Genomic DNA, 13729 nt, shown 5'->3' with positions numbered 1-13729 from the left:
CATAACTAGTTTGGTTGCGACTGATTTCTATATGGATCAACGATTCGGGTAAGAAATTGCGTGCTTTAAAACACCGGATATGGCCATGCAAGGGCACATGCAATTTTAGAATGTGATTGTTTTAAATGTAGGTTTAGTGGATTTTTAAATTTATCTTACGAATATATTTATTTATTTTGTTTTTGGGGTAGTGTCAGGGTCACGCAACATGTCTCAAATTTCAGGGTCCAAAAATACCTCAGCTAGGGTTCTGCCCGAGGTAGCAACTATGCATTTTGCTCCTGCGGGATTATAAAATATATTACTTTTGTCTCCCTTCAAGCGAGTAGCACGTGCGGCGTATTCAATTTCTCTGCCTATTTAATCCAAACCCACTAACCCTGTCGTCCGTCGTATTTATGCGAGCGCGATCAGACCCCAAACCCTAGTTTTCTAAACCCTCTTCTTTCTCATTTATTTGTGAAAAAATGGTATGGTTCTTGTGAAAATCTCTCTATTTGTTGATCTCCATTTTAGTTCCTTAATTTTAAAGCACTTTTTCACTATTTCTACATAAATTTATTTGCAGGCGGACTCTCCTCGTAGAAGGTATGAGTTATGTTTGCGAACTTACTTCTTGATACTTCTATATTAAGTTTGATCATAGGGTTTGGTTTTTCTCTTAGAAAGTGACCCACAAATTAATTAATTGGAATGACCAATATTTTGTTGTTATAAATTTTCCACAGATTGTGTTGTTTCATCTTTTCATTATCTGAAACCTGAAAGATGAAAATCATAGTCTTTCTTTAAATTTATTTGTTTCTGGTATCAGATTGTTGACATGTATTTTTTAGAGAGTAAACAAACATATTATTTGGGAGCTATCTTGGGGTTGGGACTAAGTCTTTTGACATGTTACATATACCGAATTGAGATGAAATGTTTTGTAAATATTTGTTTTGGGGTACTCATGTCTCTTTGTCTGATGTTGTGTATTTTATGCATAGTGATTTTGATGATTATTCTTCCAAGCACTGGTTTATTGCTTTATTGCCACAACTTTTGTATCACAAGATCATGAACATCCATTCATTGATCCAAAGAGAAAATAACCATAAGGAATACAAGTTTGTGCTACGTTAAGAAGTAGACATTATATGTTGCAATCCATATGCTTCTTTTTCGGTCGTTATATGTAGATTCCCCATACGCAATGATTCTCCTGGTATCTCTGTAAAGAAGTAGACGTATTATGTAGATTAATTCCTTTCTGAATTTGTTTATTTTCATGTATCTCAATTTGATACAGAGGATAGATGGATCTCCATGTTCATGCTACCCCTTTACGTGTAAAAATCCATTGACATTCCCATAAAAATCACTTTGAAGTTCGTTCAGCACATAGTGTCATGTTTCTGGATTGTCTAATGTAATATTGTTGGTGCACTGGAATAGCCTATGCTTTCATTCCTAGAATTTGGTTATGATCTCAGTGAACTCCTCCAATTTGTTCACTTTTCAATTGACCTGCATTTCACAACAAATGAACAATTATTGTTGGGCATATTACGGATGTTGCATCTCTGGCCTGCGTATCTCTGATAATGTTGTTACTTTTGATGCCATCTATGGTATCGACTTCGTAGAAATTTGTTTTTTCGCTGCCCTTGAATCAGCCTCACATTTCAATGTCAGTTGACTATCATTCCATTGCATTTACATCTGACGCATATTACAAACGTGTTACCTTCTTCGGCAGCCTACTCTTCTTTTTGGGTAATTTATTTGTGGGGTGGCCCAGTGATAGTTGCACTTACCGGAAACTGGTCTTTGAGTATTCAAGGACCTGAACCTTGAACATAGGAAAATGTTGTTCACTTCGTAGAAATCCTTTCAAGATGAATTTGGGTGGTGCTGCTGGAGGGAACCTGGTTGAGGAGGCATTGATGTCCTTTGAGTATTCAAAGACTGGAACCTTGAACTTAGGAAAGCGCTGTTGACTTCCTAGAAATAACTTCAAGATGAATTTGGATGGTGCTGGGGGGGGGGAACCTGGTTGAGGCATCGATGGTCTTCTTTTGAAGCTCAGGCTGCTTCATTATAAATGCAGATGTTGTCTGGCCTGAAGTGCAATGATGGAAGGCATAATATTCCTGACAAAAGGGTTTTAGGGTCCAAACATATCATAGAAGGAGACTGATTAGATGCCATCAGATGGTGAAAAGGAGCTTCTTGTATACTATTAGAATCAGATGTCTTTTGCAAGATCTTGTATCCATTGCCTTTTCTTGTTCGTGCAAGTTATACATTGCCAGATTTTGTGTTATTGAATCTGTATGCATACCCATTGGAGTGGGTGGTGGATGGATTGCCTAGAACAACGGTATCCAGGGGCAGTTAGATTCTGGAAACTTCATGCCCCCTGATAGCTATTATTAATCTGTGGACATTTATATGTATACATTACCATTTTGACATATAAGCAGAACACTTTATTGTTAATTGGATGATATTTGCCCTCCCCCTTCTGAGAAAGGGTATCTCTTTATGCTTAATATAATAGTTGTACAGATTGCTAATATTTGCCCCATTTTTCTCCTGTCTCAGACTTAGTTTGGTCAATATTCTCTGTGTTTTGTTTCTCCTTTTATGATTCACATTAAACTCTCCTTTAATTTCAGTTGGACTATTTTACGTCCCTCCTTTGAGTCCTAGAGGTTGTCTTGGATGTGAACAGTGCACCTATTTGCGCATCTGGCCTATATGAACAAGATAGCAAGCACTCTCCATAGCGGTTGTGATTGGAACTGATACTATTTCAAGGTCCATTTCATGCTGTGTGTGGTCGGGTTTGCGGTTGTTTGTTAGTTTCTATGCTTTAGTCTTTTAAGCATGCCATGTACCTTTTTATCTACCTGCATAAATTGTGAATAATCTTCTCTCTCTAGGCTTGATTGTGACCATCAGGTGGCATCCTTAGAATCATTTTACTGAATATTTACTTTGTTCTATTCAAATGCGTAATGATCAATGCCATCACAGCATCTTCACACTCGTTATAGGATGATGAATGCATTCTTCTGGTGCATTATCATGTTTATCATTGCACCTAGAATTCCAATCCATTCCAAAAGCTCAGTTGAATAAAGAAAAATCTCTAAACTTCTTGATTGCTAGCCTTGTATATACATATCGGTAGTGAGCAATCCTATCATTGGTATTCCAATATGCCTATCTTTTTATTTGATGGGTGAGCTACCTGTCGACTCCCGGAAACCTTGTCTCAAACTTTCTGTCTATTGATTATTATTTGTTGCCTCCGGTTTTTTGTTCACAGACGATTCTTCCCTTCAGCAGTAATTTCTATTCATAGATTGCTGGAAATTGGCAGTCCAGAATGTGTGGTGCTGTACTGCTGTATGAGATGATAGTTTTCGGCATAGACATTTTTTTATTGCTGCCATTTGTTGTGATTTTTTTGCTGTATTTTCCCTATTGAATGTTGGCCTAGTTTACTGTGTAAATATGTGTAACAATCAAAAGGAAATACTATACTTAGTCTGAGAAGAAAGTTTCTGGGAACAGTATTTGGGTGCATAGATGTCATTTGAATTTGTAACTGCAACTTAGGTACTCGCGGTCCCCTTCACCTGTGAGAGCACGTTCTAGGTCCATGTCCAGATCCAGGTCAAGATCGAGATCGATAACCAGATCAGGAAGTCTTGACAGGTAGAAGTTTGGAAGAAGGGACTATTTATATGTGTACTTACTACTGAATAATAATTGATTATTGTTATCTTTTATGGCCCTAGGCACAAGGGTAGTAAGAATGATGCTGTAAACCCTGGCAACACTCTTTATGTTACTGGACTATCTACTAGGGTTACAGAAAGGGACGTTGAGGAGCACTTCTCCCGGGAGGGAAAGGTTAGTTGTACACTTGGATTTTACTCTCTCTTTCTCTCACGGTTTTTTTTGTTTGCTGAGTTTTATAACAAGCTCTTGGACTATGTTTCACGATGAGCACTTAATGTTTGGGTAAAGAGTACCATCATCCAATGGATTATGGATTCTCCCATAGTCCATTGGGTCATCGCCTCTATTGATATTTGATGGTGAAAGGAAGTGTGGTTTTTACCAAAACAAGACATGAACACACAGTTCCATTTCTCTCTCTCCATTGCAGTCCATTTTAATGGGCTTTGATGACTCCATGGTATTGTTTTTCCCATAGTCCATGGGTTTATAGTGTACTTCTGCCTTCTTTCTTACCCATTGTGTTAGTGTGATTTTCGGTTCTTGATAGGTCGCCAGCTGCCGCCTAGTTGTGGAGCCTCGTACACGCATCTCTCGAGGCTTTGCTTTTGTGACCATGGATACTCTTGAGGATGCAGACCGATGCATCAAGTATCTGAACCAGTCGATATTAGAGGGGCGATACATCACGGTGGAAAAGGTAATGGTTCTTCCTCCTAATTTTGATTATGGGAAAGAATTTTGAAAGGTAGGGTTGGGCTGGCAGGATTATGGTTCTGTTATCCTTGCCTTTTTAACCTTGAGATTTTTGCTATATTCAGAAGAAATTGGGTTCAGCCATCAGGATGATGAGATCAGTCATGCATCTCAACTTAAGTCACAAACAGCTTGATGAATGGCCAACAGCCTAATGGCTTTTTCCCATGCATCTCTCATCAACTTAACATATCAAATATTGCCCCAACTAAACAACCTCAGCATTCACCTTCAACTCTATCGACTAATCAACGGACAATTCCCAACAACTCTAGTGGGGCATATATATGGTATCTCAGAAAACCTGGCATTCATCTGATGGTGCTAGCATACAAATAAATCCCTGAATGTGTTTCGTATTCCTTTTGCCTCAGATCATGGACTCCATCTTGTTTGATCACATGTTCTATCTTAAAAAGTATATATGTTTTGACTTATTACTCATCTTCCTATTGGTTCGTCTTTTACCTGTCTTGATCGTCATTATCTAATCATAGTTTCTAATTTCAATTTTTATGGGATAATATGCTACCTCTGCTTTGCTACTAATGCATATTGCTCAACAACTGAGGTGGTAAGGAGAAGGCATGTAAAAGGATTTGCCAGCTGAGGTCTTTGTTTTGCCTTTCAGTCTAGGAGGCGGCGCCCTCGGACCCCAACACCTGGGAACTACCTTGGAGTGAAAAGCAATAGAGACTCTGGTGAGTCTTTGTGTATATTTTAACAATAAAAGCCTTTCCTTTTTCGCAAATTATTTTACCCCTTGCATGCGAATATGTTTTGTGCATATACATATTCATGTACACTTGCCATGTAAAAACAGGTATACTGTATACACATAGTGCAGTACTACAGTAACTATAACCATGTGTATATGCCGATACATGTGAGTCAATATGGTTCGATTGTGACACAAATATATGATGCTTACAGGGCATGCACACTTCTTTTTTTGCTTATTTGTTTTTTATGGAAGTCTCTAATGACACTTAAAAAGTACACTCCTCGTGAATGGTGTGTAGGTGTGTTATGTCTGATAGGCCAATTGTCTGATGCACGTATCTGTGTTGGACACCACGTGTTATGTGTCCTTGTAACGTAGATATGTACTGGTATACTGTTATACGTATACATGTCGTATATGCGTGCACATACATAGACATGCCTATGTGAATACATGCACATACGTATAGGAGACATGCAAATTCACATCTCTACACACATTTTCCCAAAAAAAATAAAAATAAAAGAAATATTTGATGCATATATGCATGTATATCATTTGTGCGTGCATATATAAGCTTCCATATGTATACATACATGAATATGAGCACTCATTTGTGTCCACTACCTGGGTATGTGTTTAGTCTAAGAAGGGTGAGGGCTTTAAGCTTTCCCTTAACCCTGTCCAAGCCTTGGGTAAAAAGGTGGGTTGTGTTAGGTAGGCAGTCAACATAAAACTTTGTCAAAACTTATCATGAATTCTAGGTATGTGTTAATATATACCTCTGCATATATGTGTAATGTTGTTTGTATAATATGTATGTATGCATTTGTATATGTGTGCGTAGGAACATGTTATGTCCTAATATCTGTTCATCTTTCAGGACGTGAGCGCGGTAGGTATCGTGGTGGATATGGCCGTGAAGACTATGGTGGGTATCGACGTTCTCCAAGGCGATCACCCTATCGTGGCGGTCGTGATTATTCTCCACGCAGGTCTCCTTATGGAGGTGGCCGCTCTCGAAGGGAACGTTCTAGATCTCTGCCTTACTCCCCGCCTTATGATAGTCCAGACCGTGGCCATGGTCGACGTCCTAGTGCCTATGCTAGGTGACATTTTTAAGATGGGGCCGAGTTTCTGGATTGGGTTTTTATTACTGTTAATTTGTCACGGAGTATATTTGTGCATGTACTAGTGCCTTGGATTGATCTTATTGCCCTTGTTTCTCTCCCCTTTGTGCTTGTATATCACTTTGAGTGTTTGTAGGCTGGGTTATGATGTATGAGCTTTAAACTTCAGTTTAGGAGTTTGGGAAGACGAGGGAAGTATAACGTTTCAGTAAGAGCCTTTCCGTGGAAGTTTTGTATGTTGTCATTTCCGATATTTTTCTATTGTGTAATTGAACAAGGGAAAGAGGAAAAGCCAGGGTAAACACAACTCAATGTCTTTCAAGAATATTTTCTGGAACAGTGATGGCAAATGCGTTCGATCTGTGGCAGGAATTTGTTTTTTCTCGGTCAATTTCTTATGCCAGGGATGTCGATGCCGTCAATTGGACCTATATATGTAGCTCAAACCGATGATCCTCGAAGCCAAACTTGCGTCTTGCATTTGGTTGATCTTGAATGACCTGGCCAAAGAGAAAAATGGCGTTCCTTGGAATGGGCTCCTCCCTCTACGGTCAATTTCTCAGGGCCTGTGTGTGTGTAGCATGGGTTGTTTTTGAGGCGTGGGGGTGGGGCACGGGTTGTGGTTTACGAAAAGCATCAACTTTAAACGCTAGAATTAAGGTGTATTTATGTACTCTATTGCCCTAGATATAGTTTCAGTGCTGAAAAAGTATATTCTCATTCGGTGATTTGAATACTGAAATTTTAGATCTGAAAATTGCTTTTTCATTGGACGTTTTGGAGCATGGTATATACAAACTTCGAGCCCAATTTGTTCTTTTTTTTTTTGGTTGAATCAATGGGGAGAGGGCCTTGCCCCCGTAGGAATTGAACATAGGAAATAGCATTGTAAATTATCAAGTGCTAACTTATTAAGCTCGGGCTTTTTTCTTCAATTTATACTTTTTAGAAATGTTGAATATGTGGTATTGTATAGTTGCTTATGGAAAGTAAAAGTATATCAATAACACTGAGAGAAGGGTGCGGCTTATATATATGTTTGTAACTTTGTAGAGGTAAAGTTGCAATGTTATGCACATGTATAATGACAATGTCCCATGTCTTTTAATGTGGTAATCAAATCTATACTATCCAAATAAACAAGTTGGTGTAGATGAGAACCATTTGTGCATGTAATGTTAACACTTTATGTGAACTTTTTTCTTGTCTAAAAGATCAATGTTTTCACATCCAAAGATAATGGGATCCTTCATCAATTTCGTAATATATTCTCAAGTTTCATGTTTCGTAAAACTTATTGAGAACAAATCCGATCTATATAATGAAACAACATATCCAATTAAAATAAGTGTCACATTCATGTTACTTCTCAATATTTGAACTAAAAGTGATCCATCTATATTAAAAGTTAAAATTTAAAATTTAAAATTATAATTCAAATTTATTGATTTAGACAAGGAATGTTCATAATTTAAATTTATTGATTTAGAGAGAGCATACGATAAGGTACCTGGAGATTTAATTTAGTGGGTGTTTGAAAAGAAATGAGTTTCTAGAGGATATATTAATGTGGTAAGAGATAGGTGTGAGGGAGTTTCAACTATTGGAGGATAATTAGTGGAATGATTTGTGAGTTTTCGGTGATGGTAGGCCCTGCATCAGGGGTTAGTGTTGAGCTCATATCTCTTTATTTTGGTTATGGGCGAGTTGCTAGGAAACTACGAGGTAGTGTGTTGTATGTTGTTCGTGGATGATATAATTTTGATTGATGAGACTAAAAGCAGTGTCAACACAAAGTTATAAAATTTGATAGATGTTCTAAAATCTAAAAGTTTTAAAATTAGCCGGATTAGAACAAAATATATAGAATGCAAATTTAGTAATACGAGTAGATACAAGGGAGTAGTTGCGACTTGAGAGAGATGGCAAATAAATACCTAAAATATATTATTTAATATATCTTGGGTTCATAATCCAAGAGAATGGAGAAATTGAGGAAGATGTCTCATATAGGATTAGAACTAGGTGGCCAAAGTGGAGATGTGCATCCATAGTTTTATGCGATTGTTGCATACTAATGAAACTGAAGGGTAAGTTTTATAGGATGACTATAAGATTAACCATGCTTTTTATAAGACTGAATGTTGGGCATTCAAGAAACAACATATCTATATGATGAGTGTAATTGAGATGAGGATATTGAAATGGATAAGTAGCTGCATAAAAAAGGATAAAATCCATAACAAATACTAAGGTTTTTAAAAACAGACCGGCAACCTAGATCGTCCATCCTGAAAACTAGGTTGCATTAGTGTATCGACGATCCGGATTGGAGAATCAGCCAGATCTGACCTTAAAAATAATTAAAAAAAAAAATCACTAAAAAACATTGTACCTGATGTTATTTTGGTCTTCAGGAAAAAAATGGAGATAACTCATTATAAATTTTTGATGTCTTGCAAAATTAAGTGAATCTTGATAAGCTGTTTCCTGTTTGAATGTCTATTGATCACATTCTGGTTATGTTTCTGCACATCATTTCATGGGGCTTTACTCTTTGTCTATCTAGAGATGATGAGAGAGGAAATGTTGGTGTTCAGGTTGTGATCTCTGTTTTCATGCATTTGATATTGTTTATGATGCGACGAGAGAAAGGGTGATTTTCTGAGGTAAACGCATTTCTTCAAGTATGTAGAAATTGACCGAGTTGTTCACAAAAACCCTCCCCATATTTTTCAACCTTCGTATAAAGCACAGGGCTTGCCATTTTTCTGATGGTATTTTTATGCATAATTTCCCTTACACAAACCAAAGGCTCATACATATGCCTCTTGTTTATCATTTTCACATATTTCTCACGCCTTTTCTTCTTGTTGGGGTTGCCCGAAAATCCGATCTCACTGTAGAAGGAAAAGATAATGCCAAATTATATGGTTCATTCACTCTACATATACAAAAACTAAAGTTTATTTAAAAGCCTGCATGGAGTTTTGTCCCACATAAGGAATTCACCTTGGATTTTGGGAGGCCAAGGACTATAAAATACAAGGCAAGGGAAAGGTTCGGTCAATGCTCATCCTCATGGGAGTGGTCCCTCATTATTCTATAACTGTAATTTTGGACATTTATGCATTGGTAAGGGATATTTTTGGATTTTTGGTCATCATGACGGGTATGATATAACCAAATACCAAAAATATATTTACTAAAAAATAATATAATATAAATCAAGGGTATATAATTTGTTGAGCATAATTATAAAATATTCTATTGAATAAAATATTGTATTACAAATCAAAAATATATAACAATTATAATATGAAAAAGTTTATGTAGGATTGCAGCCTTAAAATGTAGAATTAAAGATGCACCTAAAAAATCTATCGGAAAAGGTTGTTTTAATGTTGAAAACCTATAATTGAGCTTGACATTGAGATGTATGAACATGAAATAAAAAATAAAAAAATTGAGTCCCTGAAATAGTGCATCTTGCAACACATTATCTATATCATCCATTTTCAAGATTTTCATATATTCATAGATCTACTTGATTTTAGCTATTTTTGGAGTTTCAAATTTTATAATTAGATATGAAAATAGATTTTGAGATAATCCTAAGAATGTTTTACACTAAAATTATATGTTATGATAAAATTTGGAGGTGCACTTTAATTGGATTGTTTAAAGTTGCCACCCTATAGAAACCACACCCCATTATAAAAAACCTTATAATATATAATTTATTGGGTACAATTATAAACCAAGGATAAAACATACCTTTACTAAAAAAATATTGTATTTCAAAACAACGATATATAATTTGTTGAGTACAATTATAAAATACCTCATAATATATAATGGAAAAAGTTTATATAGAGCCGAGGCTCTAAACAATTAAATTAGAGCCTACCTAAAAAAATTTATTAGAAGAGATTGTTTTGATTCCCAAATATCCTCAAATTGGTCATCTTAACATCAAGATGCATGGACATGAAAAAAAAAAAGGATTTCAAGTTTTGAAAATAATGTATTTTGTAATGCATTTTTGGACCATCAATTTTAAAAATTTTCAAGTTTTCATAGATACATCGATCTACACTATTTTTGAAGCTTTGAATTTTATAAATAAAGATGAAAATATATTCTAAGGCTATCACAAAGATTTTCAGGGTTGAAACCATATTTCTCGATACTATTTGAAGGTAGGCTATAATTTGATTATTTAGAGCCTAGGCTTTATACAAATCGCACCGATATATAATTTGTTGAGTACAGTTATAAAATACTTTATAGAGTGGACACCTTGATATAACCCATAAATAAAAACTTTAAAAATGAATTTCTTTAAAAAAAGTGTAGCCGGTTTTAGAATTGCTATGTGATAAAACTGGCATTTCAAACTAATTGCTATATGAGAGAATCAACTGCTCAAGCGGATCAATTGAACCACCAACACATGAATTGCTATCTGAAAAAACCGGCATTTCAAACGAATTGCCATATGGGAGAACCAGGCGGATCAATTGAACCATCAACACGTCTAGATTCACTGGGATAACCAGCATGTCTAGACTCACTAGAACTGAGCCCAATCATATTACTAAACAATGACATCCACTAGCTTATTTGACATCAGATCTTGAACATGCCCTTCCGGGGAGGCCCTTGATATTCCTCCTCCCATAAAGGTTGAATGTTTCGAGACCAATCCTTTATCTTAGTTTCAGTAAGCACCTGTCCAATTGGCAAGGAGATGCTTGCTCTTAAATGAGTATGCACAGGAATGGATGGATTAGGTATAATATCTTTTAGCTTTTAGTAATGGAAATAGTTCATATATGGGACTTCAAAAATTCACTAGAAAGATTGTTTGAATGCTAAAAAACTCTCAATTCGATCATCTCGATTCAAGATGTATGAACATGAAAAAAAATAAAATTTAAGTTTTGAAATATGATGTATTTGTAATATATAATCTACACAGTCAATTTTCAACTGTTCATGGATATACTCAATTTACAGTATTTTTAAAGCTTTAAAATTTGTAATTAAATATAAAAAGAAAATTTTAAGCCACAAAGATTTTCTAAATTGAAGCAACATATTTCGGCTTTATTTAGGTGCACCTTACTTTGATTGTTTACGACCTCAGCCTTGTACAAACTATAATCAATATGGTTTTTCCTTTTTACCTGTTCATTGTGAACTGGCGCTTCGAATACATTTAACTCCATCTGCTAACTATAGCACTGCTGCTCTGCGCGTGCAAAGAACCATTTTAAAACGCATATCTCTCTCGCTCTCTCCTTCTTCTTTCTCTCTCTCTCTACAAAGATATACGCACCTTTAGCCTGGTACCCTTCAAGCTTCGAGGTATTTTTGCATGCTCATCTGATTCTCCATTAACCTTCAAGGGCTCTCTTTCTCTCTCTCTCTCTCTCTCTCTCTCTCTCATTTTATGTTTGTTTTTGCGATATGAAGTAGCTCATTGGTTGTTTCGTGAATTGGAAATCAAATTATGTTGGGAGTAAACTGCTGCCATTCTGCAGCATGCAAATGGCAAATTACATTCCTGTTTCCCAGACATAGAATGGTCCATTGGTAAAGGGAAAAATGCAAAACCTTTGAAATGCACTTCTTTCTAAAATCTCTCTCTCTCCCCTATATTGGGTTGGGTTGGAGTTTCGGGCTTCACAAAATGGAATAACCAACCAACTGGAAAATGTTATAAGTTGAACGCAATGATGCTCAGATTATGTCGCCTTTTCATCTGAATTTTTGTTTGCTTAATTCCCAAATAAATGCAAGCTGGTTTTTTTTTCTTCTGTCCTTTCGATTTCTGGTAAAGTAATTTCAAGATAATGCGCACGCTTTTCTTGGGTTTTAGTGAACAAGATGTAATCATTTTCATGAATGTATTAAGGTGAAATTTTCTGGGTTTGTTGTTTGGGGGCACAGAGAAATTTATATAGAAGATTTTAAGGTCTTTTCCTATTCATTTAAGTTCCTTTTCCTGTGGCTGTGGGCCCAAAAAATAAGGTATGAACATATAGCCTTTTTGTTGGTTGCTGCATATTTTTGCACAAAATCCTGTTCTGATATTGCGAGACTAAAAGGTTTTCCTACGTACATATTTGCAAATTTCTCAAAACCTGTTTTCTGTTCTTGATAACTTTAGTCATTATGGAGTGATGTTTTAGTGCGAGTCTGTTGCATGCAGTATCTTTTTAAGCTTTAGATCTTCTTCTTCTTCCTATGTGTCGTTTTTCTTTTGTAAATATAGATTTATACTTCTTCTTCTTGGTTGCATCCGAACTTATCTTCTGAAAAGGAACGTGGGGCTATTCCATTTGCATCTGCTGAGCTCAAATTTGTTTTTTAGATGGAGTTGGGTTTCCTTTATATTTGCTTCATACTTTTATCGTGGCATGGGAAGAATATGTTTTTTCATAGGGACCCTTGTAATCTAATTTTCTAATGATTTTGTCTGGAACTATTTTCTTTTTGGTCAAGCAGTGTAATTCTGAGAAATGTTTCTGTTCTCTGTTTTCCAGCTCATACATACAAGATGAATGAGAGTTCTGACTCTGATGCACTTGACATTATTGAACTTAGTAGTGATGAGGAAGCTGAAGTCTCTCATCGTAGACCTTTGTATGTAATCAATCCTTTGCCTGTGAAAAAAGAAGCTCCTTCTAGTTCAGCAGGCACAGGGGTAGAAATGGAAGGACAAATTTATTCATTTAATTCCCCTTCAAGCACAAAACATCATGAAGCAAGTCATAAGAGTTTAGTGCTTGATGTACAAAACATACCTACAAGGTTTAAGGGTCCATTTTCCGAGCTTACCAACTCAGTCGATATTAAACCTCATATTATTGCTCCATCTACAGCCTTTGTTTCATCAGTTAGTAGAGACAATCGCCAAGAAAATCCTGTTAGCAGTTTTGAAGATGGGATCAACGTGAATCAGATGCCATCTTTGGAATCCACTGGGGAATCATCCACTGTGAGAATTGGTTTGTGGTGGTCTGATAATGTTCAGACTTCACCTCAGGCTCCATCTACAAGTCGTGAGTACAATGACATGCCTCGTCAGGCTAATAAGTTCTACACTTTTTGGAAAGCGGGAGACTATGATAATTTTGTGAGCAGAAGATCTTCAGGGCAAGGTGTAAAACACTTATCAAGTGCTTATTTCTTTTAGTATTCAAGTTCGATTTTGAATTTCATTGTAGACTATTCCTTTGATATAGATTTGATCCTTTCATTGTATTCTGTGGATGAAATTAACAGTCGTGAATTTATTTATTTCCTTTTGGAGAAAGGTGAAAAATTATTGTTCTTGCCTTATGTTTTCAATTAGGCTTCAATATTCCTG

At 36.1% G+C, this 13729-nt stretch overlaps 2 protein-coding genes across 11 annotated transcripts in view; both read left to right on the top strand.

Moving 5' to 3' along the window:
• Positions 1 to 389: 389 nt before the first annotated feature.
• Positions 390 to 6709, top strand: LOC18424168 (RNA-binding (RRM/RBD/RNP motifs) family protein). Of its 5 annotated transcripts, XM_088847702.1 has the most exons (8): positions 390 to 470; positions 569 to 588; positions 2664 to 2805; positions 3613 to 3711; positions 3795 to 3909; positions 4289 to 4438; positions 5126 to 5195; positions 6102 to 6709. In XM_088847702.1, the coding sequence occupies exons 4-8, from the start codon at positions 3656 to 3658 to the stop codon at positions 6329 to 6331; spliced, it is 621 nt and encodes a 206-aa protein (XP_088703828.1). In that variant the 5' UTR covers positions 390 to 470; positions 569 to 588; positions 2664 to 2805; positions 3613 to 3655; the 3' UTR covers positions 6332 to 6709. The 5 variants fall into 5 exon arrangements, with proteins under 5 accessions (XP_088703828.1, XP_006828824.1, XP_088703831.1 ...); XM_006828761.4 differs by lacking the exon at positions 2664 to 2805; XM_088847705.1 differs by lacking the exon at positions 2664 to 2805 and having other exon boundaries at positions 4267 to 4438.
• Positions 6710 to 11599: 4890 nt separating this feature from the next.
• Positions 11600 to 13729, top strand: part of LOC18424167 (protein MICRORCHIDIA 2) — a 33500-nt gene continuing 31370 nt past the window's right edge. For 3 of the 6 annotated variants that reach the window (XR_016041324.1, XM_088847697.1, XM_088847695.1), the window contains exons 1-3: positions 11600 to 11721; positions 12903 to 13002; positions 13242 to 13520. Coding sequence is in view for 4 of the 6 variants with exons in the window: in XM_088847697.1 (XP_088703823.1) it covers positions 12921 to 13002; positions 13242 to 13520 (361 nt within the window). In the remaining 2 variants the exon portion in view is untranslated. Of the gene's footprint in view, positions 11722 to 12902; positions 13521 to 13729 lie in introns of all 6 variants that reach the window. The other 3 variants (XR_016041323.1, XM_020661591.2, XM_011630615.3) reach the window with 1 other exon arrangement.

Source organism: Amborella trichopoda, chromosome 9, assembly GCF_054954075.1.
Source record: "Amborella trichopoda isolate Santa Cruz 75 chromosome 9, AtrichopodaSantaCruz75HAP2 v2.0, whole genome shotgun sequence".
In the NCBI taxonomy this organism is placed as follows: Eukaryota; Viridiplantae; Streptophyta; class Magnoliopsida; order Amborellales; family Amborellaceae; genus Amborella; species Amborella trichopoda.
The sequence above is the reverse complement of the archived record's forward strand: the minus strand, read 5'-3'. Positions and strand labels throughout refer to the sequence as shown.

Bases quoted from the DNA above. Each gene is read 5' to 3' on its own strand.
- LOC18424168 (XM_006828761.4), top strand. The intron at 4,439-5,125 runs GTAATGGTTCTT...TTTGCCTTTCAG, and splicing joins GATACATCACGGTGGAAAAG to TCTAGGAGGCGGCGCCCTCG. The intron at 5,196-6,101 runs GTGAGTCTTTGT...TTCATCTTTCAG, and splicing joins GAAAAGCAATAGAGACTCTG to GACGTGAGCGCGGTAGGTAT.